Source organism: Anser cygnoides, chromosome 18, assembly GCF_040182565.1.
Source record: "Anser cygnoides isolate HZ-2024a breed goose chromosome 18, Taihu_goose_T2T_genome, whole genome shotgun sequence".
Classification (NCBI taxonomy): domain Eukaryota; kingdom Metazoa; phylum Chordata; class Aves; order Anseriformes; family Anatidae; genus Anser; species Anser cygnoides.
In genome coordinates this window covers 1,789,589-1,814,059 of record NC_089890.1, presented here as the reverse complement: position 1 = coordinate 1,814,059, position 24,471 = coordinate 1,789,589, and the positions used below count along the sequence as shown (strand labels likewise).

The following is a 24,471-nucleotide window of genomic DNA, read 5'->3' as shown; positions in this document are numbered from 1 at the left end:
ACTATGTAGGATAGTGTCTAGTTTGAAGGTTTCCCTGAAGTGCTCCACAAAGAAGTTGATGAAGATATCTAAAGCTGTGATGTGGCCAGACCTCAACACATTTGCTCTGCCTGCTTATATAGTGATGGTTGAAGTCACTTATTAATACTGTGTTTCTCCAATTTTGTTACCTTTCTTACTTCCCTTAGCCTCTCCAGGTCGCTGTCACTACCACAGAAAGGTGATTGGTAGTTTTAATACTTCTGTTTTTTTTGTACAGGCATAGAATTTCAACCTACAAATATTTTATTATTATTTTTGTTTTAATTATTGAACCCTTTCATGCAGACTGCCTTTCTTTAGGTTTCCCAGATGTTTGTGAAAGTAATATTCTAATTTTAAAGCAGGCAATTTGTTTTACCCATCTTGACTTTCAACCTTGGATTTTGTTTTTGTAAGATAGGTATATGTAGATACAGATATAGATACAAGATATATATGTACAGACACACACCTGTATATATACAGTAAAAGACACACATTTACTGATGCATATATCATTCTTGCAGGACAGATATCGGTATAATATCCCATTTTTAGGTGCAGGAATTAGGACACCAAGTTTATATCCAGATTTCAGCTATGAATGCATAGAGCCTGACATACAGAAAATCTGGAAGAGGGGTGTGGGTTTTTAGGTGCTGCCTGAGAAGGGGAGCACAGAGTGCTGCTCTGCATTGCCTTTTGAAAATGTAATGAATTGGAAAATGTTCATTTAAGTTACTAGCCCAGAGCTAAGCACAGAGGCAGAGCTTGAATCAGGTACAGACGAAGGCACCGATCGAATGTCTGCAGTACTTAATCTCTGCAAATGTTAATAAAAGTATTAAGCAGGCAACATGTTTCCTCTTGTTTTGTTATGGTTGAATTTCATATGCAGACAGCATGCCACAAACCTCATTTTCCCTTGCCATCCCTTCACACCAGCAGCAGCTTTCCCGAGCCTCAGGCACCGCAAGCTCTGACTCATTTACTTAATATTCCTCTAATGAAACTGCCCAGAGCTCTGGACCTATTCTCCTCCAAAACAATCTTTCTCCTCCCTATTTTTCCACACCCTGTGCTTTCTTCTCAGCTCCTGTCACATTCCTAATCAGACTTTTACTGAGCCTCCTTGAGCAGACCTTCCCTTACTCCCCGTCCTTTCCTGCCCGGCTCCTCCAAGTCCTGCCAGCCCAGCTGACATGGACTGGCTGCTCGGACCAGCCGACACATTCAGGCTGGTGTTGTGCAACGATGAGGGCATGGCTGTGCCAGATGGTTTGTAGTAACGCCAGGAGGGTGAGGAGCAAGCAGGAGTTTCCTCATCTGTAGCACAATGGGGAAGTGGAAAAAGAGAAGGGAAGGGGCAGCAGCTATTGCCATCCCTTCTTCACCATGTCTTTCTGGCAGGACATGGGGTGGCTTGTAGCTGCACTCCTTTGTGATGCACCCTTTGCCAAAGTCCCATGGGGGCTGTGGCAGGAAAGTGGGAGAAATCCCACACAGCGGCCGTCTGCAGGGCCGAGGTGGGCTGGATATACCAGGATGAGTGGAGCCCCAGTGCGTGGGGCCATCACCAGAAATAATCAGGGTCTGGCTGTTGTAACACCTCCCCAGATGTGCTGAGGACCATATTACCACCTGAAATGCACATAGTAAAAGGGGGTGAAGGTGAGTGAAAACCCGGACTGCAGCTCAGATGCATAGCAGAGATTCAGCTGCAGCTCTGGGGTCCAGAAACAGGGAGTTTTAGCTCCTTCCTATCACCCCATGTCTGTTGGCTTTCCTTTCTCCTCTCTCTGAAGTCAGTACCAAACACTGTGTGTGTAGTAGTGCTGCATGAGAGACTGAGAGACCCCATAGCGAAGCTGTGTGGTGGAGACAGAGGAGGGGAGGACAGAAAATGCATTTAGGGGCAATCAGGAGCCCATGGATTTTCCTGGACCGGGGACACAGGTGATGCTGGAAGGGGTGTGTGACCCTGGTGTGGATGCTCAGGGCTGCATGGCTGTGTAAGAGAGGTGTGCAAGTTAGGTATCGCTGCTTCTGATGGGAAGGAGACAGGGCTGTGACTTGGAGCAGGGCTTGTAGTTCAAGCCACCATGGCAGCAGACTTCTGAGAAATGCGTGAAAGATTTCACTTCCTTTGGCCCCTTCTTCGTAAGGCTGGCAACTGCGAAACTTGTGAAATCTGGTTCCTGAGCTCAGCACCAGTTGCTTTAACAAAATGCTTGCTCGTGTGGAATGTTTTATTCTGCCTGGTTTGCAAAATGGCGGCACTTTCTGATCCTCGGGATTTCCCTTCAGAAGCGTTGATTTTAACAGCAGATTATCCAGTGGCATCTGCTGAATCATGACAGCCAGTGCTTGTGGTGGCCACGCACATTTGATATGGTGGGGTCCCGGTCTATGAAAGAGGGGTTGGTGTCGCTGGCCATGCTTCGTGGTCAGCGGACGGAGAGCTTTGTCCTCCCGAGCCGCTCCGGAGGATGCACAGGTAGATTCTGAACAGCCGTGGCTCTGCAGAGAGAGGGATTTCTTTTTGGGTGGCTGAGCCAGCTGGCGCAGGGCGAGCGGGGGTGGGGAGGGAGGCAGCAAGGCTGCGTGAGGCCTGTGGCTTGGGAGGCCGTGGGGAGGAGGTTGGTGGGGAACGGACACCGGCACACTCAGCGTGAGGGCTACGTCCGTAGGGGTGCACAGATAGGAGAAATGAAGCCATTTTGCGTGCTGGGCGTAGAAACGGCATGCTGCAAACGGACCTGGCGCACTGCAGGGGCCCCGTGCCGGCGAGGAGGAGGCTGGCGGGTGTTGGTGTTGGCTGTGCGCGCACAAAGCTCTCCTGGGCTCCTGCGGCCTGTACAGACAGGCCTGCTCGCCTCAAAGACAGGGATCGGATTCTCGCCCTCGGGGGTTTCCAGCGAGCGCGCAGTTCAGAGGAACCCTTTCTTTCTCCTGCTGTTCACGCCCTGCAAAGAATTTTCTATCAACAAAAGAAATTGTTTTATAATCAACCGATGTTCAGCCCTGGTCCCTGGATATGAAGGGGGTTTTGAAGGACCAGGGAAATCTGTAGGGCCCGGAATGAAGCCTGGGAGTGAAAGCAGGGGATGGCGGCAGTGGCATGGCCGTGCTGGGACAGAGCGGATGAATGTGGGGGCACTCTGAAGCTCATAAAGCTCCTGGGCTCTGCTCCAGAAGTCATAGTAATCGAACAAAATGCCAGACAGCCCCTAGAAAGAAAGGGAGGATCCCTGGTAGGTGCTCTTGAAGACCAAGAAGACTGCTTCCTTTAGTTTCAGTGGCTGTGATTGAGTGTCTCCATTGGATACACGATCATGTGAAGATCCCTGATAGTTTCAGAGTCAATAGGACCATATCGGACTCAGAAGGATTTTATTTGAATGCTATCAGTTATTGCTCCAGGGAAGGCCTGTCTAGTCAAAGCCTCTTTGATAGCAGCCCCATCCCAAATCTCTTCTGTGCAGACATGCAGAGAGTGTTGTGAGAGCCTGGGGAGGTCTCATCAACACCAAATCTGAGAACTGTGTGAAAACTAGGAAAAGAAGAAAGTATACTGTGGGTTTTGCAGGGCTTGATTTTCACCCACATTTTTAAAGATGTGGGTGACCAACAAATTTAATTTGTCTCTGCAAGTCGAGTTCCTGGAGAGTGCTCATGGCCCACGGCTGTTCCTGAGGGCTCCTCTCCTGGCCTTGCAGCTGGAAAGAACAGATGTCATCCTGTCCTCAGGAGTGTGAAACATGGGTGGTTGGCATGTGGGCTCTACACACTCTGAAACATGGCTGCCACCAGTATCTCCTGAAGGAGATACCCATCTGCCATCACTGTTACAAATGGTTTGTACTAGGAGACAGAGAACTTGCTATTTTTATAGCAGAGAGATGTCCTGTAGTGTCATCTTCAGTGACTGAAATGTTGACTGCTTCTAAGTACTGTTTCCACAACTTCTGTGCATATTATGGCCTTGCTTGTAGCCCAGGTCTCATAGTCCTACTGTGAAGCAGACAGCTGCTCTTCATTTCATTGTCCTGTCAGGCTGCGATTACACGTATGTTTTCAGCCTCTTAAAACAAAAATTTCTGCAGAAAATAGGCTCAAACAGCCCAACTGTTGCTTCAGGATGAAGATGGGCAGGGCAGTAGGAAGGTGGCTGAAGAACATCGTAGAATTATTAAAGTTGGAAAAGACCTTCAAGATCATCTGGTCCAACCATTGCCCTACTACCAATGTCACCCACTAAACAAAGGACCCCCAGCTGGAGGCACAGCCTCCACTCTCGGGATATGCCGAGTGATCCCTTCAGCTCCAGGGGGCTGGCAACCTCAGGCTGGGCAGAAAAACTGTTTTGAGTTACCTAAACATGCTTCAGGCTTTTGTAAAGCAGCTGTTGCTTCACTTTGCAATACAAATGTCCCTACCTGGGTTTATGATGGTGGAGTCAATATTTTTTAGAGAAGGATGGAAGTGTGGTCTCGGTTACCTGAGGAGTTTTCTTGGCTTCCACAAATGTGTCCAGAAGCTGGAGTGTTTGGAAAGGAATTTTTTTGTGCTTATGAAAGGCAGTTTTCAAATGTCGAAGTTGAAAGTACTTTTCCTTAGCAAAAAATCACCACCAAGCTGTTCAGAACTGGCCGGGCAGGCAACCATCTGAGCAGCTGGGCTGACTCCATGGCATTTTGTAGGAGATTTTTAGGACTTTAAAGGCAGACCCATCTTGATGTTGTATCTCCCAGCCAGGAGCATGCACTGAGCAGCCTTTGAGCTGTTTGTGTCAGAATTGTTTGCTTACTTAATTTTAAAACGACCACATCCACATAGTCGGAGGGATTGCCACATCATGATGCTCTGAAAGTGTCCTTTGGCACTTGATTTACAACAGCTAAATAACAAGGGGGTCAGTGGCCAGCTGGCCACCAAAGCAGGAAACTGAATGACAACGAGAATAAATAGTGTTTCATGGAGCTGGAGTGTCTGACAGTGCTAGAAGCTGGGAGGACAGATCAGCGTCCAGAATATTAACTATGGAAAGGGTTCTCAGATGGTTGCTCAGCTGTGTGCCAGCAGGGGTGGCAACAGGAGCAAACAGTTTATGAATTCATACCCCCTCCACACACACACGCATGTACCCCTGCAGGAAAAGGAGCATTGTATTGCATGTGCAGATGATGATTTTTGTTGGGGATTGGAGGGATGATTGATACAGTTGTACAGAAGTGGCGCCTCTGCAGGTTTCCAAAGAATGAGAAACAGCCATACTTGGACAAATCTCTAGGAGAAGCAGTATTTGGGAAATCCCCAGCCCTGGTAACATAAGTGATTGATGTGACCTGTGAGATTATAGGATTGGTAAATGAAAAATATTGTCTGGGCTGTCAGCCTGCCCACGCTGTGAGGGGTGCTCATGATTAACAGTGTTGTCACTTCGTATGTGCCAGAAGAATGGCAGGCACTTTACAGACATAAGGACTTGATCACAGACTCGGGAAGAAAGCACAGGCCAGAAGAGCGGGAAGGAGGGGCTTTGACACTCTTCATGTCTATGAGATTCAGTAATGAAGGTCACTTCTAGACTATTTTTATGGCATTAGACAAGGATTTGAGTGCTCCTCCAGGAAAAGTGCCACCCCCACTACCCCACAGCAGTTTGTCCAAGTTGACCTCAGTGGTTTCCTGCCAAAAATACCTGTGAACAATAATGACTTGTTAATGATTTATCCCTGTGTTCTCAAGTGCTGCACTGATGCCTAATATAACAGAAACCATCGAAGCAGTGCTCTGCAGGCTTAAAGGTTTTGGCTACAATGGCTTTTTGTCCTTACAGAATGACAGTAACGCAGATTGTGTGAGGAAACCAAGAACTTGGGGTACTAGGCAGTGCAAATGCACATTATTCAATGTAACATAGGGAGGTTTGGTGGGAAAATCAACTGAATTGTACTGCTGGAGAAATCAGCTGAACTGTAATGAAGAATTGTCCCTTCCAGACATTGCACAGTAGTGAACAGACACATCAGCAGTTCCCACATGGTAATATCAATGCCAGTGAGGCTCAGATGTTTGAAGAGTTTGCTTTCTGCAAAAAAGAGCTGCGGATTCACATTATGTGTGCTGGGTGTGGCACTGGTAGTGGAGCTATGAGAGCAAGCCGTGTCCTTCCCGGGGAGATGGGCAGCCGTCACAGGGCAGAAGTATGGAGTCTTACGGCATGGAAGGATGAGATACAACTTTAAAAAAACAACAACAACAGAAAAAAAAACACAACATTCTCTGTGCTTCCAGCATGGCTGTCTAATAAACCCTTAATCAAACATCCTGCCTTGGTGAGGGAGAACACAACAAGCTGAAAAGCAGCAGATACGTACAGAGACAGAATCTGTGATTGCAACAACCACCTCCATTCCACCTCCACTCTTCAAAGCCAGGAGGAAAGGCAAGCACGCCTAGGAACTGGAGTTTGCATGCGTCAATTCAAGGTGTAGATGTCTGATTTTACACAATGGAGAGTATTTTTTTTTCACCAAGAAGCCATATCAGAAACTCTAGAGAGTGCTAGATCCTCTTTTCCAGTGATCTTTCTTTGGCAGGAACCAGAGAACCTTTTCTTGTTACAAAACATCAGAAAACAAAGAACTGGCCAGTGCCAGGCTGACAGTTCCTTCCATTAGGTCTTCTAATCCGGAGTAATCAGAGATGAGAGAGCCTTCCCTCCTGCAAGCAGGAGGGCTTTTTTTTGCTTTCAAAACTTTTTTCAGTCCTAACTACTATGACTCTGGATATCCTCATTGTCCCGACACTCAGCCTGCTTTCAGATCTTTTCCCCCTTCCCTACCTCTATAGGAGATGTGGGTTGGTGAGAGTTGGAGTCTCCAGTTGAGGTGATGTTGCAACTAGCCTACTTTCACTCCCTAAAACAAATGATCTGTGGATGGCTCCATTCCCATTTTGCAGACCAAAAAAAGGCTTTTAGAGCTCAGTCAGTCTGTACCATTTCTAAGTAACATTTGGTCAAATTATTGTGTGGCCTCGAGTAAAGACAGCAGGTAGGTAATCTTCTACTGGATCACATTCTGCCAAGCAGGGAAGTTATTTATTTCACTTTCTGCCCCATTTGTCCTTGATGCTGTGTATTTACATCTCCATGCTACTCTGAACACTGCAGCAGAGGTGGCTGAAAATGGAAATTTCTTCACCTCTTTGGCCTCAGCTTCTTGAGTACTGGGCCAAGAGCTGTGTCATCCTTGTCCCTAAGAACCTCTGTGTGGAGACATGCCCTTTGGTGATGAATGCTGGAGTCTTCAGAGGCTCCCAGCAGGCTGAAACTAAGGGGAAGAATTATGCTTACCTACTTCAAGCTCCTTTGAGCATGTCAGCCAAGCTCTTTGAATGCCTGTGAAATCTTCAGTTGCTGGACTCCCCAGGATGCAGGCTTGGCTACACACAGAGAGGCTGGTAATAGAGTAGTCAAAGGTGTGTCTCAGAGCTAACAGAGATTGCTCTTAGGAGTCTCTTGTGAGGATATCCTCGATGAAAAAAAGCTGTTGACTTAGCTGAAATCCATTGTGGGGTTCATTTGCAGAGGATGTTGTGCAAGAAAATACAAATGGATAAAAAGGGAATGAGACATTTTTGTGAAATCCATCCAGCTGCACCATGCTCTGCATAAATCCTTCAGAACAGTAATTCCCCAAGCTTCCAACCATTGGATGATGGAAAGATACAAGAAGTGGAAGATCACTCTCTGAGTGATATCCATTGGCTGGTGAGAGACAGGTTGTTGGGCTATCTTGACTGGGGTACTGACCCTGTGTGCCTGTGCTGAAATTCTCATTTCTACTCAAAATCTGAAGACACCAATGGAATCAATTTTAAAACAATTCAAACTTTTCTGTTTAAACTGGTGCAACCTCGTGCTGCTGTGTGTTGTGTGGACTTAAAAATAGCATGTGCATGTATGTTGGAAGTGAAAGGCTGCAAATGAGCCAGGACTGGGACCCAGATACCCCATCTTTCTTGCCTCCTGTAGCAGCCGATGAGCTCAGCATCCCCAGGAGCCCGGAGCTGCATTCTCTGCATTCCTGTAGCTCCTTAGATGTCAGTGATGTCATCGATAGCAGCCAGGGAAATGCGGATCCCAGAGGGCTTGAACTCATGTCTTAGCAAGTAAGCGTAGGAGGAACCAATTTTTGTAGAGTACTGTACTGTACTAGCAAGTTTTATTGAATCAAATCACAGCAAATGTATTTGAATCTCCATTTCTGTCTCCTGGCAATGCTACAACATCCATCAGGAGATTTACTCCTCTCCTTCACCAGCCACTTTCATTCCTGTTAAAATAAAACAACTGCATCTGAGCAATAAAACAATGTGAAGTCAGTATGAGGTACGATTAAAATCAAGGCGTATATTCCTTTAGCTGTTCTACAGTCTTCGCCATTATGCCTGGAACCCGCTGACACACATCGTATTTCAGGCACACAGTTGGCACCATGGGAAGGAAGGCATCAGCCCTTCCAGGAAGGAATCCCTTGGAAACTCCAGCTTTTGTGTCATGGACAGGACCCTGTCAGCCTTCAGGGGAGACCCTTTTGCATTTTTTTGTGGGACAGACATGCCTCATTTCAGGGACATAGTAGCAAATCTTCGTCCTTTTTTTCCCTGACCTTTTCTACCAAGAGCTTTTAGTTGATGGCATACCAGCACTGCTGCAGCCTCCTGGTAGACATGCCATACATCAGTTGATGCTCCTGGTGTAGCTTGCCAGGCTGGAATGAAGCAGAGGTTTGTAAATAATGGTCTGTGGATCACTGGTGATACCTTGAAGCCATTGTAGCTCAGTGTGTGTGCAAATTATCTACTGAATTGTATTTAATAGCATTTTCCAGCATAAAATTTGGTGGTAAGGGGAACTGATAGTCCATGAGGATGTTTCTATCTAAAAATGGGATATTTTTTTCCTAGTTTATTTAGGAATTTGTCTATGACAGGACCTTCCAAGAGCAACGCATGACCCAGATTAGTTTCTGCGTTCACTGGAGGCAGTGTCGAGCCTCCTCTGGGTTTCAGTGGGTGCAGGACTGGCAGTAGGATGGAGCAGTCATCTGGAGCTGTGGCATTTCCTGCCTCGGAAGCAGTTTGCTGTGTAGCCTCAGTGTTACTTGAATGTGGCTCTGTGTTATTTGGCTGTAATTAGAGCTGCTTGCCAATTCTTGATTTCATCCCTTCATTTCAACTGTATTTCCAGACTTTGTGCAGTTTGCCCCAGAGAGCTGGGACTTGTTTTCTAAACCAAATTTAACCAGACCTTATACCTACACCTGCATTTTTCTAACTACAAATAACAATGGAAGTGATTTTATCTAATCTCCCACCACCTGGTTTGTTCTTGTCCACACTCTTAGGCACGAGGGTGTTGAAAACACTTTTGGCAGGAGTAGCTTTAAGCTGTGTAACTGCCGGCGTTAACACAACCACCCAGGCTACACAGACGGAGTGTAAAGAGCAAGGTGTGGACAACAGTGGCCTCGTGCAGGCAGGGCACGGGGAAACCCGGGCAGCCAGGGCTCACCGGCCCTGTGGTGTCCTCTAAGTGAAGCCTGGAAGACCAAACCAACACAGGCAAAGCCCTAGGTGGTGTCCTGCAGGGCAGAGCCTGCCCTGCACAACAAGCAGTGCGCCAGGGCTGTTAGGGACCAGCCAGTGCTGCTGTGTCCCTGCAGGACTCCCCAGGACACCTTGCCAGAGCAGCCCTGTGACTTGCTAGCCTGGGCTTCGGGAGCGAGTGCTGAAGGCCCCTCCTCTCCGCCGGCATTTCAGTGCTGAGCTTTGGAAGGACTCCAGGCGAGCAGTGAAGGGCTCTTTGATAATATCTGACGGGCGGGTAAGAATTTTGGGCAGCGGCCAAGATACACATTGCCTGTAATCGTTAACTCAGTCTGTAAACAGTTCAAACGGCACTGAAGAGGCCGTCAGTTATTACATTAGAAGAAGCCTTTCATCTCCCCGCTCAGAAGCCAGCCGTACAGTGCCGGCCCCTGCTGCGCTGACTGTAGCTGCAGGTCTGTAGGCAGGGCAGGCAGTGCTTGGTCATACAATGAGCGCCGCGCTGAATGGCTGACCTTCAAACCTTCGGCGCTGGAGCAATAACTAAATCATTAGTTTCCTTTTGTTCTGCACCTGGCTGAGGCCGTGGAGCCCAGGGATATTCCAGGGGGAGGGGATGGGATTCAGGAATCAGACAACGCTCCCGCCTTCCCCTTCTGGTGCACAGCTCGGGAAGCCTCAGCAGGGGTGTCTCCTGCCCCCCTGCCCATCACGTCTCTGCGGCTCTTCCCTGGTGAGCACAGGCTGGTGACAAAGGCTTGTCTTTCGGTAGTGGCCCAGTAAGGCTTCCCTGCACGTTTGCTGGTTTCTCCGGAAGTGGCCACGCTGGTGGTTCAGGCCCACATCAGGGCCCTGCCTTCCCTGAGCAACAGGCGAGGCCACGCTGCTGCTGAGCGCCATCTCCAGAAGAGCACTGGAGGATTCCCCAGTCCACGTCAGCCTAGGGAGAACCCCATGGTCTCCTTCCAAGAGCTGTTTGGCCCTCCTGGAGATGTGTGATGCTTCAGAAGAAATTATGGCATAATCTGCCCCAAGGAGAATTTCCGTGTCAGTTTTTGCTCTTCTAGATCTGTTATCTCCTTTCTAGAAGAGCAAGAATGCTCTTTCTGGCATCCACTTTCAAGGCTTTAACTTTGAAACCCACTTTAGGAACTTGCTGGTGAGGAAGCAATATTTTCACAGTGAGGGTGACAAGAACAGGCTGCCCAGGGGGGTTGTGGAGTCTCCTTCTCTGGAGACATTCAAAACCTGCCTGGACGCGTTCCTGTGTGACATGATTTGGGTGTTCCTGCTTCTGCAGGGGGATTGGACTAGGTGATCTTTCAAGGTCCCTTCCAATCCCTAACACTCTGTGATTCTGTGATTCCAGTCTGGGTGGTAAAGAGATCTGGGTTTGGGTGAGTGTTTGCATCTGGCCCATTACTGCAGAGTTGCTTTGGGGATCAGAGCTCTCTTCTGTAAAGGTGCTTGATATATCCACTGTGGAAGACTTCCTGGATCTCTGCCACCCCTAAGCTGGACCTGAGGGACCAGACAGCTTTGTGCTGTGACAGCACAGATTTGCACTTGGAGTGGCAGGAAGGATGCCAGTGCTGTCTGCACAGTTGGGGTCTTGCCTGTTGATGAGGGCAAGATTTCTTGCTCAGGGGCAAGTACTGTAGAACAGCTTTATCCTCCAGGCTCTGAAAGGGGTCAGCACAGTGCAGAAGGCCATTGTGTAAGAGGGCCTTGGAGTATGGAGATTGCTGGTGGCATTTTCACCCAGAATGGAGAACAAGCTGAGCCCTCTAAGGTATATGGGGCAGGCAGGTAAGCATGGGTTAGATGCAGTTCACTTGGTCTTGACTCTCAGGCTGTCTGCTGCGTGCTTGGAGGCAGCAGGAGCATGAGCTGTTCTCCCGTGACGTGGGCCAGCTTGCCTTTACTTTCATTTAGCGGCGTGAGTCAGGACTGACCAGAGAACCTCCCTTTACCTTTGATATTCCAAAGGGGATGTGTGGAGCAGAGAGAGAGGGAGTTTAACCAGACATCTTGAAACATGACATGATGAAACTTTTCCAAAGATTCCCCTGCTGGCTCATATTGTCATCGTGGTGGCCACGCTAGAACAAGCGACACTTGCTTCCCCTATGTCAGACCTCTCTGTCTGTAGGAGAGCAAACTCCAGCAGAGCTGGCAGCAGGACAGTGAGGTGTGTAGTGAGAGTTTTCTCCAATATCATGGCCATGCTTGTGCAATTAAACGGAAAAGATCCAGGCTTTGTGACTCACCTAAAACATCTAATCCTGAGTATGGGATAGTCAAATAAATGTCCCTTTTGGGGTTCAGCACTTCTCTTTGTTGCTCACCAGCTTTGTAATGAGAAGGGGAAGGAGATGCAGTCATTGATTAGGGGCTGATTTATGGTACCAAATTCTCGGGCACTGATGAATCGTTATACAGGCCAAAGCTCATGAACACACGTAAGGGAACACGCAGGAGTATCGCATTGGCAGCATGTAGGTCCTTTGTCTCCTCTCCCACCTCTTGCCACTCCTTCAGGGGACTAGGATGCTTGTCTGAGCTATTCGCATGTTGAGGTAGGACCTGAGTCTCTCTAAGAATAATGTGTTTGTTATCAGTGTATGTGTTTGTCTGTGACTCACATGTGGGTAAGGTGTGTTTGCTTTTATAACAGGTCTTGAAACTTTATGCGGGGAAATTAAAAAGCCCCATATCCTGATGGCTAGGCTTCATGCCCAGGAGTCATGGAAGCTGCAATTTTTCCTCAGGCCCCTTGAAATACCCTGCCATGCTCTTCGTTTTCAAACCAGCCATCTCCATTTTCTTTTTCTTAGGTTCACTTCATCTCCCTGCCTCATCCTTTCTCATTTTATACATCTTTCCAGCAGCATCTCACAGCATCTCCACTGTAGCTGTGTGCCAGCCTCCTGGAAGCACCTCTGATACCAGCCTTTTTGTAGCATTCCCTCTTTCCTGTGACTGTGCCTGCAAGTAGACTGACAACTACAAATTGGAGTGATCTTTGTGTAAGAGGGGCTTTCTGCTGAGCTGATATAGCAGAAGGGTTCAGATAAATTGGGAAGAGCCTCTCTTGTACAGGGACAAACGTGTTCGTGCAGTATGAGCACTGGAGGAGACTGGGCAGGAGGCTCTGATGACTGGGGCTGTCCCGGCAGGGCAGTGTAGTTGGTAGCATCATTTGCTGGGTTTGCCCAGTGCCACCAGAGCACAGCACTGCCAGGCATCACAGACTGAGCCTGCTAAGGGCTCTCAGTATCTCAGTGACGCAGCATATAACTGAGGAAACCAGGGAATTGCATGTGCTATGTTCCACCCCTGCTGTGCAGAGGTCCCAGGTTTCCCTGGTGTCAGCATTTGCGACGGTGTTTGTGCACTGACACTTGTTGGAGATGTGCCACGCAGTTGCACGTCCAGCTTCCAGAGCTGGTACATGTCCCTTGCTCCTTCCTGTGGCAATGCTATCACAGGATCCTGGTCTCCATCTCCTGGTAGACCTCAGCAAAGGATCTTGCCCAATAATTCTCACAAGGAGGTCAGTTTTAACAGCAAAGAAGGAAGGTAGTAGAGCAGTTCCGCTTGCTCTTTTGAAACCTATGAAGGAATATAACCTTTGAAGAAATATCATTTATTTAGCTCAGAACCTCACTGACAGACACTCAGCATGGATAAGGACTAACCAATGTAGGCCCTGATATCCACAAATACAGAAACGTCTGTATTCAGCCTTCACAAGCTCATGCTCTGTGACACCCACAACAGCTGGATGAAGCAAGTAGGTCACTGGGGAGGAGGTATCTCCAAATGATAAGCAGAGGTGGCACAACAGTGCCTAAGATGCTGCGTACCCTCAAGAGGCCGCCATTGGCCATGCTTTAGGCTCCTCGCTTATCTCCTTGCTGTTGCCAGGCTCCCTTCTGTTTTGTTGTGCAGCTCCCTTGCAAGGGAGCCTTTCCAGCACAGCACTTCCATTCGCTGTACCCTGCTGCACGAGCAGCACGTGCTAAATGCTCTCAGCATGAGCTGCAGCAGTGCGAGGGCTTGCTGACCTGAAAAAGTCAGTGCACGCTTCTCCAGGCCTTGCACGCCTGAGTATGGCCCCAAAGTCGTGTGCAGGAGTAAAAGGGATGAAGCCGACAGTGTGAGCAACGGCAGAGAGCTGGTGCTGGGTCAAAGCCAGGAATCACAAAGCTGCTTCCCATAGGTGAGGCAGCAGCGGGCACTGCCAGTGTTCAGCAGGAACCTGTGGGGTGGAGGAAGCGCTCCAAGCTCTCTGGCACTGGCCAAAAATCTCACCTTTAATATTTAACATTATTTGCTTTCTAGGCCAAATTTCTGTGGCAAAGGTTCCCCCGCACCTCCCACGGCGCTGTCCTGAAGTGGGGGCTCTCACCTGGGGAGGAGGGTGGTGGGCAGTGCCGAGGTAGGAGGGTGCTGGGCACATTTTGAGGGCACTCAAGGGGCCGGGCTGAGAGTAGTGGGAAGATGCGCAGCCCCCGCCTGCAAGGATGGATTTGAGGCCAAAGGCTTCACTTCTGAACACCTAGCACCAATTAAGAACAACTCAGGGAGACTGGCCTGAAAAAGAGAGGGGTGAGAGCATGATGTGTAACAAGTCCCTGCCCAAGTCCCACTGAAGGTTCACTGTGCCCGGTGTCCTGCTTCTGATGGTAGTTGCTATCAAACGTGTGGGGAAAACATGGAGGGAAAGGGCATCTCCCGAGTGACGCTCCTCTGCATCGCCCCAGCTTTGGGCAGGCTGTGCTCAGTGTGGCCCAAGCCAGGGCTTACATCTGTCTCTTTGCGTAAAACAGCCCTTCGTGGCTTCCTGTTCCATGGATTTGTCTAATTGGTTTTTAACCCATACTTCTGGCATTCCCAACATCCTGTGAGAATGAGTCCTGCCATTTGACTGTACCGCAAGTCAACTCCACTTCTGTTTGTTTGCAAATTCCTACCTGATAATTTCATTTGATGGCCCTAGTTTTTTTGTTTGAGAAATAGTGAATAATCATGCTCAGCTTCCTTTCTCCATATTTTTCATGATTTTATGTAGCTCTAACATATCCCATCTCTACAAAGCTAAAGAATTCTTGTTTGTTTAGTCTCTTCTTCTACACAAATAGTCCCTTCTGTTTAATATGAAGTGAGCAGAACTTCTTGTAATATCGAAGTTGTTGACATACTGCAGCTTTATCTAGTAGATGTGCTCTTTTTAAGTCTTTTACAGTAATGCTTAATAGTCTATTTGACTTTTGACTGCTTTGAGTGATTCAATAACTGCTTCTATAAAACTCCTCACAATTACTCTGAGAACTTTCTGTGTGTTAAAAGCTAACCTAGAGCTCATCTTTGCATAAGATAGCTGTTTGGTTATTTATTTGTTTATTAAACATTTTATCGTTGCATCACTCAGTATCATGAGATCCCTTTATAGCCAGTTTTAATATTTACCAACTTTAATATTTATGTGTTATTGAGAAATGCAGACACTTTACCGTTCCTCTCATTTTCCAACCCCTTTGTGAAAACATTCGGACCGTACAGTGCACTGCTGGGGCTGTACTGCCAAGTTCGCTCCATTGTAAAGAATGATCTGCTTTTCTCTGTTTTAGTTGGTACTGCGTAATATTCTGGCATCTTTCATAGCTTTGTCCTTGTAAAGAAAAGAAAAGGAGATACCAGTGTGCAATATTAGCTGAACTACCTTTTGTCTACTACTTGGTGGTTGCTTCAAGGAACCCCATAGGTCTGTGGAGCCTGACTTTCTTTTTCCAAAAGCGCTGTTGGTTCTTTTCCTTCTCTTCATTCTGCTGTTTTCTACCGGTTTGTTTGGCGGGGAAGGCAGTATTATTGATCTGCTGTTCCCTGGATCGCCTTCAAGTTCAGCTTTGTATGTGCTGCTTTCCATTTTTCTGGTACTGTGATCAATTTAGTGATCAGTTATATGCTGCTGTTAACAGTTCACCAGTTCAGCTCATGGTTTTTATTAGAGCCCTTTGATGAACACTGTCTTGTACTGTTCTCTTCCATGCCTCTTATTGGTTGGTTATAAGATTTTTACTGACACTTCAAATCAATCAATCCTTTTGACTTATCCCTTATGAAGATCGTATATGAAATATTCCCTTAAAGAGAAAACCAAGGCAAGTAATTCCTCTGACTTTGCTGTTCGGGACTGCTTCTCCAGCCTTGTCCCCACATTCTCTGCTGTGAATAGATGTGTTTAAATGATTCTCAGAAAAGGACAGCAAATAATGTCTTTTCCATGGGCATAGTTGATTCAGTGTGAATTAACAATCTTGTACTGCAGCAGGAACGATTCAGATAAAGCATTAGAAAATACTTTACCGTGCAGAGGAGAACGCAGCCCTGGACGGGACTGCCTGGGATGGGTGAGTAGTCTCCATTTTTGGAGGTCTTGAAAACAGGTTAAGCGAGTGTCTCTGAGGAATGTTTTAGGTCTGGCTGATCCTGCCTTAGGGCAGAAAAGTGGGCTAGATTATCTCTGAGGGTCGCCTTTTTTTCTGCTGTTTTATAAATGAAGCCCTCTATGAGCATCTAGCATGCCTCAGTGCCTGCCTTTCTGCAGGGCATTTCCATGGGCAGGGCCCCGTCTCAGCAGCCTCCGCACCAGCATATGAGTGCTGCTGGCGTGGTGGGACAGGGGGGCTGGTATGCAGGTAACGGGTCGTGAGAGAGAGCAGGGAAGGCTGTGAGGGTAAGTTAGAAAGAAAAGTTTGGTATTCAAAGGGCAGTGGTGTGGTGGCAAAGATAGGAAAGGAGATGCCATAGGGTAAGGAAATGGGAAAAAAGTGGCAGCAAGCACATACACATGCAGAGGATCTCCGCATCGTGTTGCGCAGGCAGCGAGCGGGATGTGGTGACAAGGAGAAATGGAGTGACAGAGCCAGGGGGTTGACAGGCCTGACTCTGCCCTGCCTCTCTAGGTCTGAGAGGCTTTCTGTAAGGAACAATGACTTCTTGGTTGTGGCAGTGGGTGCCGCAGACATCCCCAGGTTGGGAGAGCTCCCAGGACGTGGGACCCCTGCCTGGAGAAGCCCGTCTGTCAGTCCTGCAGTCAGTGAGCCCCTCTGCAGCCACCTGTGCATGGGCCTGCCTCAGAGGGGATGAGGGATGCTGACTGCAGCCCAGCGAGTGGCAAGGGCCAGCAGCTGGGGCATGGGTCCTGCCCGCATCAAGGAATCTCATAATACTTGGTTTGCTGTTTGATCCTTAGATTATTTTTAGAGCATGCTCGTCCTCTGAGCACAACGTGCAGCCATGATCACTCACTCCAAATGCAATGGTCAGGTGCCGTGGTCTGGAGTGAAGACGAGTGGGGCATGTTGCTTGGGTGGATGAGATGTGAAGAATCCCTCCTGACTGCCTCCCGTTCGTCTTTTACAGAATGCTGAGGAAGAAACCCGGACTCTCTGCCTCCAGAGGTGCCTGGTTAGGGACTCATTACAGAGTAATGAGGGAGCCACTAGTCTGCCCCAGCTCCATGGGGCGGGGGGCAGTGACCCCTGCATGTTTGTGGCTCCCCTGGCCATCTCAGTTTACCCCTGCTGCCTACTGTGCCCTGTGTGGTTACAGTTGTGTCCCTGGCAGGAATGCACAAAACAAAGAGCTCTTGCTTGGCAAGAGGGATCAGGTGTCCCAGAGGGAAAGAGGAAAACACCACAGTGGCCAGTCTTAACAGAAAATCAAAAGGAAGGTTTTGGTGCGTTCATCAGCAGGTCTTCCCCCAATTTACCACCTGGCTCCAGGACTTCGTATATGCTACCCAAGATCATTTGGGCTGCAGAAACATAGATGAGCGCTTGTTGCACTTATTCCCGGTGTTTATCATTAATGTTGCGATCAGGCCCAGCAATCCTTGTCGCAGAGACACTGCTCTGCGCTCTGCACACAGGAATAGCCCTTACTCCATAGAGATTCCTGCCCCAAGAACATCACAGCACCCAGCAAGCCATTCCCACCAAGGGTCAAACACAATTCCAAGCAGTTCTGGAAGGTGGGACTTCTTCCCAAACCAGCCAGCTGCAGTTGGAGATGTCCTCTACCCCTACCTACCCCACAAGTCTCACCAGCATCGCACCCCACCACTAATGAGCCCCTCTAAAGCCTCTTGCCGCTCCAGAACTGGTGTCTCAGGGCGCTCCAGCAGCTTAGGCTCCCTAGAGCTCCAGGAGCAACCTGGTGAAGGCTTGATAAAGCCATCGGGAGGGTTATCTCTGAATTATTAGAAGTATTACAAGACACGCTCTTTGCATTTCCTGTTTTGTGTTTTTCTGTGCTTATTGAATGATATATTAACCAACAGCCAGAGAACTCCCAGTCAAGCAAACAGAATATAAAGGTAATGACATTGGTTGGTAAAGCCAGTGGGGACTGCAAACACTTAAAAGCTGTGTTCATCTGCGTGTGGGCAACACCTGCCAGTGCTCGAACAAAGTGCGGGGTTATTTGGGAGCCTCTCCTGAGCGCTCCCAAGTCATAACAGATTTCATTGCTTCCCTGGAAACCCCAAGCTCTGAATTCTGCAGTAAGTGGTGCTTGGCACAGTTACGCTCTCTAGAACATCTTAAAGGCTGATTTTAAGTCTGAATTATATAGCATTCTGACATTTTTCATCTAATATATGGATTAGAAAGAAAGACCCCAAGAGAAAGATGAATGAGGGAGTGCCCGTCACAGGCACAAGGTCGTTAACCAGGTGCCGTGTTATCCTGTGCTGGATTTCAAAGTGTAACAGGTTATGTCACAGTACACGCTGATGGTGCCATCCCTTACACCTGGGTGTTTGAGCTCCCGAAGGTTAGCTGAGAGTCCTGGGTTTGGGTTTTTCTGTCTTTCTGCCTGCCTCCAAACCTACTCCATGTTTTTGTGGGTTTTTGTTTGTTTGTTTGTTTTAAGTCCTCACCATCTTAACTTGCTTCCATGGTTTGGCCAGACCCATTATTGTTTCCTAGCACCTGGTTTTGGAGTGTTAGGGCACCTGCGCTTTCAGAAGGGTACCAGCTTGTGTGATGAAGCACTCTTCAGGGACACAACCCTGCGGTGATCTCTGCGGGTCCCCCCTGGAAGCTCCCCTTCGATGTGAGGGGCAGGATCCGGCCGAGGGCCCCACCCAGTGGCAGCAGCTCCAGCCTCAGCCCTGACGGAGCCAGGCGGGTGCCAACGGGTGCCAACGGGTGCCAAGGGGCACCCCGGGGCCCAGCAGGGTCAGCTCGGAGCTGGGCTTTGGCTGGAGCCGGGGGATGCGGGGCACAGCGCGGCACGCCAGACCAGCCCCAGCTCCACGCACCATCCCAGCAGGTTCCCTGCCCTCCAGCTCTGAGCGCCGTCTCCCCACACCCTGCAGGCTCAGCGAGCACATTTTGCATTTCCAAGTGAGCGGAGGTGCCGCCGGTCTCCTCCAGCTTTTGATGTGTCCCATGCAGGTGGCTGCATCTGGGCTAATTGTCTATGCACCTTTATTGTCAGCAGCAAGATATGGGCACTGCGCAGCTCCTGAGTCGCGCTGCCTTGAAGGACCTGTTCCTGCTGATGAGGTGTCTGGGAGACCCGCTTGTTTGCTAAATGGCACCATCGGCGTGTCTGAAGCTAGGTGAAATGAGCCCCGTTCTCCCACTCTCTGCGGCCAGATCTGCAATCGGAACTGTCAGAGAGCAGCAAATGGCTTCCCCCCGCCCCTGTTTTAAGCCTGTCAAGTCAGCAGCCTTTCTGCACAGCACGGGAACGTTGCTGCAGAATTACTTGCAGAGTAGGACATGCTACTGGATGGACACTCAGGTACAATGCCTGCCCTAATCCTGCTGTTTTATAATGCTGAGCTTTCTTGCTCGTTTCCTGCATTTCCACACACTGACGCATTAATAAAAGCTGCCCAACACCCTTAGTAGTTGTAGGTTTTTCTGTAATGTAACCTCTGTGTGCTTTATACAGCATAATTTAGTCACAGAGGAGGATGCCAGCCAGCTTTTCTAGGAAAAGCTGGGAAGGTTCATGCAAAATGACAGGACTTCCCGGAGAGAGCCGAGAACCAAACTGCAGTTTCCTTCGGCCTCCCGTCATTTAGCACAAGACTGTCTTCCCTCTACTGCCAGACTGAAAAATCAGAAGCAATCACACACTTCACAGGCAGGGACCAGTGTGGCGCTCAGCCCCTTGCAGGACTTCACCTTGCCCTCATGTCCCTGTGATAGGCTGGGGCAGGCCGTGGCCCCTGCTGCAGGATGCTCCACAGAGGAGTGCACCTAGGCATGGTGCCCCAACCCCATCCCACACGGATGTCCCCTGGTGGCTGTGAGCTCTGCTCCCCGCTGCCATCAGTTTGGCACAAGGCGGTGAATACTTTTCCAGGACTCACAGGGATGTGGTTACTGGGATCTTATCTTCTCCCCTCTCATTCGTGGTATTTCTCCGCTGCTACCTGCTCTGAGTTTTTCAACCCTTCCTTTGGCTTCTCCTCTACAAATCCATCATAAAGTTGCTGAGTCTGGTGGCAGAGGAACAAGAACTGCTGATTCTTTGAGGGCACTAGGAGTTTGCTTTCCTTGTAAGCTGGGGAGCTGTGCGTTGTGTCGCTGCTGCCTGCGAGCAAGCTGGCTGTGGGAAGTGGGTCCTGCGCCTTGGGGCCCCAGCAGCCCCGCAGCAGCTGGGCCAGCACTGTCCGCATGCCCCAACCCAGAATCCAAGGGCTGTGGTCTCACAGGCTGCTCTGGCTTTGACTATGTCACTGGGACAAAACCAGACCTGTGTGCAGCCTGTGGTAGATACTCCACCTCTCTCTGGGATGTTTCCCTGGTGGACCAAAATTTTAGTTTGCTTCCTGTGGCATTCAAAGCCTCACTGACACTCAGACAGGGCCACAGGGCGTTGCAATGGGTAATGCCCACTGCAGGGGTCCCAGAGGTGTCTCCTACACATTCTTGGCACGTCCTTGAGGCACAGAGTTTGCAGTGAGCTCAAGCCACCCATTGCAGTGCTGAGCCCCAGGATCTGAGTTTCCTTTGCTTTTGTCCTGCAGTCCCACCCGCTGTCCCTGTGCAACACCAGTGAGGATGAGCACACGGAGTCGGGATTCATCACCATTGTCAAGCTTGAGCAGCCAGATCGGGATCCCAACCCGTGCCTGTCGCTGGCTAACAAGGTATGTGCAAAAAAGCCCTGAATGGCACCAAGCTGGGAGATGAAACCTGTGATGCACAACAGAGTAAGAGCTGGAGGAGGCAGCAGGGCAGGAAAGAACTGCTGGAGGGTGGAGAAATGAACAAGAATAGAGCAGGGACTTTGGCAGAAAGGATCCTCTGGGAGAGACGCTGTGCCAAGCTTCCCTAATACCCATTCCTCCTTACTTTTTGTACTGCCTGGCTTTGTAAAAGGCAGTTTTCCCTAGAAGTTTTCCCTAACCTGACTGCTCTGGGACAGCTCAGACCTTACCTCAGCATCCCCTACGCTTTACTGCCTGGCAGCCCTGTGCCCCCCATCATGCAGCCTCCCATTGCTTGCTGGCCTGTTGGAGGGATTCATGTTTTCTGGTGTCCTCTGCTGTGGGAACCACGGACACAGAAAATGTCTTCTGTCTTTAAAAGTTATATTGCATTACTTCACTAGATGAGGCACATGAAGGATCAACACTGAGCAATTCAGAAAAATGCATAACAGACAAACTAGAAACAGAAAGTGACTCTTTAACAGTGAGGGCCACCATCCACCTTATAAAGGGATGGGAGATCCCAGAGGTCTTCAGATCAGGCCTTCTGCAAGAGAGGTGCTTCAGTGAAATGGCAGTTACTGTGTCAAAAGCTGAGGTCACTGGTACAATTCTCTGGTAATAAGGAAGTCAGGTGAGAACGAGGGTCATTTTAAGCCTTAAAATCTTTGTGTCTCTGATAAAGTTGAGTGGATAAAGCTAACATTAGCTTTTTTCTTCAGTGGTTCAGTCTATGTCCTTTTATTATCTCTGTAGAGTATGTTGTATTATTATCCACAAGCACTGTACAAACACAAAGACTCTTGTTTAGCTCTTTTTTACTTTGTCTGGATTGCATTCAGGTGATGTAGCCTCTGTTGTCTGCTTTCTGCTGGTGGTGACATTGTGCTGGGAACAGGGTCCTTTCCTGTCCTCCCTGCAGCTCGGCTGAAGAGGGCAGGTAAAATTAGTACCAAGCAGCCCTTCCTGCACAGCAGATTTTTTAACAGAGGCTGTGGTGACAAAAGCAAGGAGATGTGACGCTGTGACAACCGCTGTGATGGATTTGCCGGCTCAGGACTGCTTCCTCACAGCTGTATGGGCAGCCAGATGGCAGTGCCCACCCCTTTCTGGACTGGATGGAAGCCTGAGTTTGGTTTGCTGCTGCTCTGGAGCCGATGCCAGCTGTTAGCACAAGCCAGCATTTTGTGTGCAGGAGTTATTGACCTACTGTCAGTTATCCTGCATCTGGAAAATGGCCTGGTCACACCTGAAGGTGCTAATGATGCATGAGGAAGGTAGGAGAAAGAGCACACCCACGGGCTTCCAGTGCAGCCTGTGATACGTGAGCGCAAGGACTCTGCAAGTGCTTTAGGGAGTGCAGTGGGGTACTACAACTGTCCCGTGCCCATCCAGCTGTGAACATCGTGTTACAACAGTTCCATGCCACCACATCTCGTGTGGGCATCGCTGTGGGCAGCGATGCCAGGTTTGGCCAGTGCAGCTACTGCGGAGGAGATTGAACAGGAAGGGAAGAGCAACTTCAAAGATTCATATTCCATATAACAACGTAAAAGGAGAAGACCTTTAAAACTGTTTTGCTAGTTTTGTCCCTAACCTCTCCTGCCTCAGTCTCTGATCACAGCACTGCAAGTACCAGTGTATTACTGAGCCTGGGGATCAGCTGAGGAAGATCAGCACAGGGAGGACCAGATATGCTCCATTGCTGCATCCTCACTAGCCCTGACCTTCTCCAGCACTTCTAACCCTGCAAGGCAAATAAAACCCTCAATTCATTGCCATGCATGTGGCTTGATAGAGTGACTTTGATAGACGCTTGATAGATGGCCTTTAGCCATTGTCGCTTTATTACCAGAGCTGAATCCACCCCTGGGTTTTGAGATCCCACTGAATATGATGTCGGTCACCATGCTGCCTGCAGGCACTCCTGCTGCAAGATCTCACCTGGGGATGCTCACAGCTCTCTCCCCCACGTAGGACTAGTTTAGCCATGAAATACAGACAGATGCTCCTTCAGACAGCCACATCCCTGGGCCCTCCTTTTGCCTTGTACCCTGGCTCCTCTACCCCCTGCAACTGCTGTCCTTCTGCATCAGGGTCCAGCTGCTTCTCCATCCTCTTGAAGCTTCTGCCAAACTCCTTCCCTCCAGCGTCACACAGATCTCTGTCTTAAAGGTTTTGGACAATGCTTCTCCTTGAGAGCAAGTGGGCAGCTGTAGGATGTGGCTGGTGCATGCTGGGGCAGGAGCCTTGCTTCCTTGGCATATGTTTCCTGTGGCCAAACTCTGCATGTTGAATTGCAGCGCTATATCAATGGTGATAAAAATAGCCATGTGCAAAGTGTTATCATAACCTCTCCTGCAGCTGTCACCCAGCCAAGCAGTGCACAGACAGCACTTTCAAGTCCAGCATAAGAATGACTCCAGCAGCCGTCTGATGCACTTTCTGCTTCTCTTCTCTGAGATTCTAGTGCTAGTTCAGCACCCAAAGCTAAAATTGGTAGGGAATGTGTCTGGTCTGCTTGGGGAGAGGTGGCCATGGAGGACGCCTCTGGAGTCAATTCAAAGTGATTTATTTCCCTTTCTGCTGCATCATTTGCAATTCTTCGGTATATTTTTTTCCAGTTGAAACATCGATTGCTAGTCTGGTTGACAGACAGCTGGAATCTCCTAAATCACCGTGCAAATGCATATCTGCACTGGAAGTGTTTCAGTCCTCAGAGAGCAAGGGTAGCTATGCTGTGTGGCTGAAGAGATCTGACACAGAGACAGCAAGCACCCAGAAAATGCTTGCAGCAAGCAGGTTGTGAATAGCAGGTTGTGTTCTTTGCAACAGGAGTCTGTAAGATGTTGTGAAGAATCGCTTGTCCAGTCTCAGTTGTTCGTTTTCCCATCATCAGTGTCTTCGGCAGGATAAAATCTTTGTAGAGCTCTTCATTGTTGATCAAAGCTTGACTGGCTCCCATGGGTGGAAGTTACTACTTGAAAGTCCTGTTTGTTCCTTGGTGCTGGCAAACGCTGAGGTTCCTTTGATCCCAGGCAGGACCCCAGTCTCTGATCCCTGCCCTGAGCCTCTAATCCCACTTTTCCGTCTTTCCTATCTGTTCTACCAAACCCAGGAGCGTCCAATCCCATCAGTGACTCAGAGTCTTCAGCCCTACCTCCTGGAGCTCCCCAGCCTTCCCCACCACCTGCACCTCCATTCCCATCACCGTCCCTGTCCCTGTCCCCCAGAACAGCACCTGACCCTGGCCCCCAGCTCCTCCCTGATGAGCACGGAGGCTGCTGCTCACCCTGTCCTTCCCAGCGCACCGCGTTTGATATTGCAGCTGGGAAGCTGCAGCACTGACCTCTGCCCCCTGAGCTGGAGTTTGGCAACGCAGCGGGCAAACTGCTGCAGCAGCTACAGCAGATCCCTGTTTGCACAGGCGCTCGGGACGCACAAATCAAAGCGCTCCGCATGAGTAACAGCAGCCCAGCCCTGCACTTTTTTCACGTTCCTGTCTCCCTTTCACAAGAGGCTGCCTCTGCTTGCCTCGAGGGCTCGAAGGGCTTGGTGGGAGAATGTGGGTGACCCCATGAGGT

At 49.2% G+C, this 24,471-nt stretch overlaps 1 protein-coding gene across 3 annotated transcripts in view; it reads left to right on the top strand.

The window, feature by feature from the left end:
• The window catches only part of RNF43 (ring finger protein 43), a 64,205-nt gene that overhangs the window by 22,782 nt on the left and 16,952 nt on the right, over window positions 1–24,471 (top strand). For all 3 annotated transcript variants that reach the window (XM_013189322.3, XM_013189321.3, XM_013189323.3), the window contains one exon: window positions 20,702–20,824. In XM_013189322.3, the coding sequence (XP_013044776.2) occupies window positions 20,702–20,824 (123 nt within the window). The remainder of the gene's footprint in view (window positions 1–20,701; window positions 20,825–24,471) is intronic.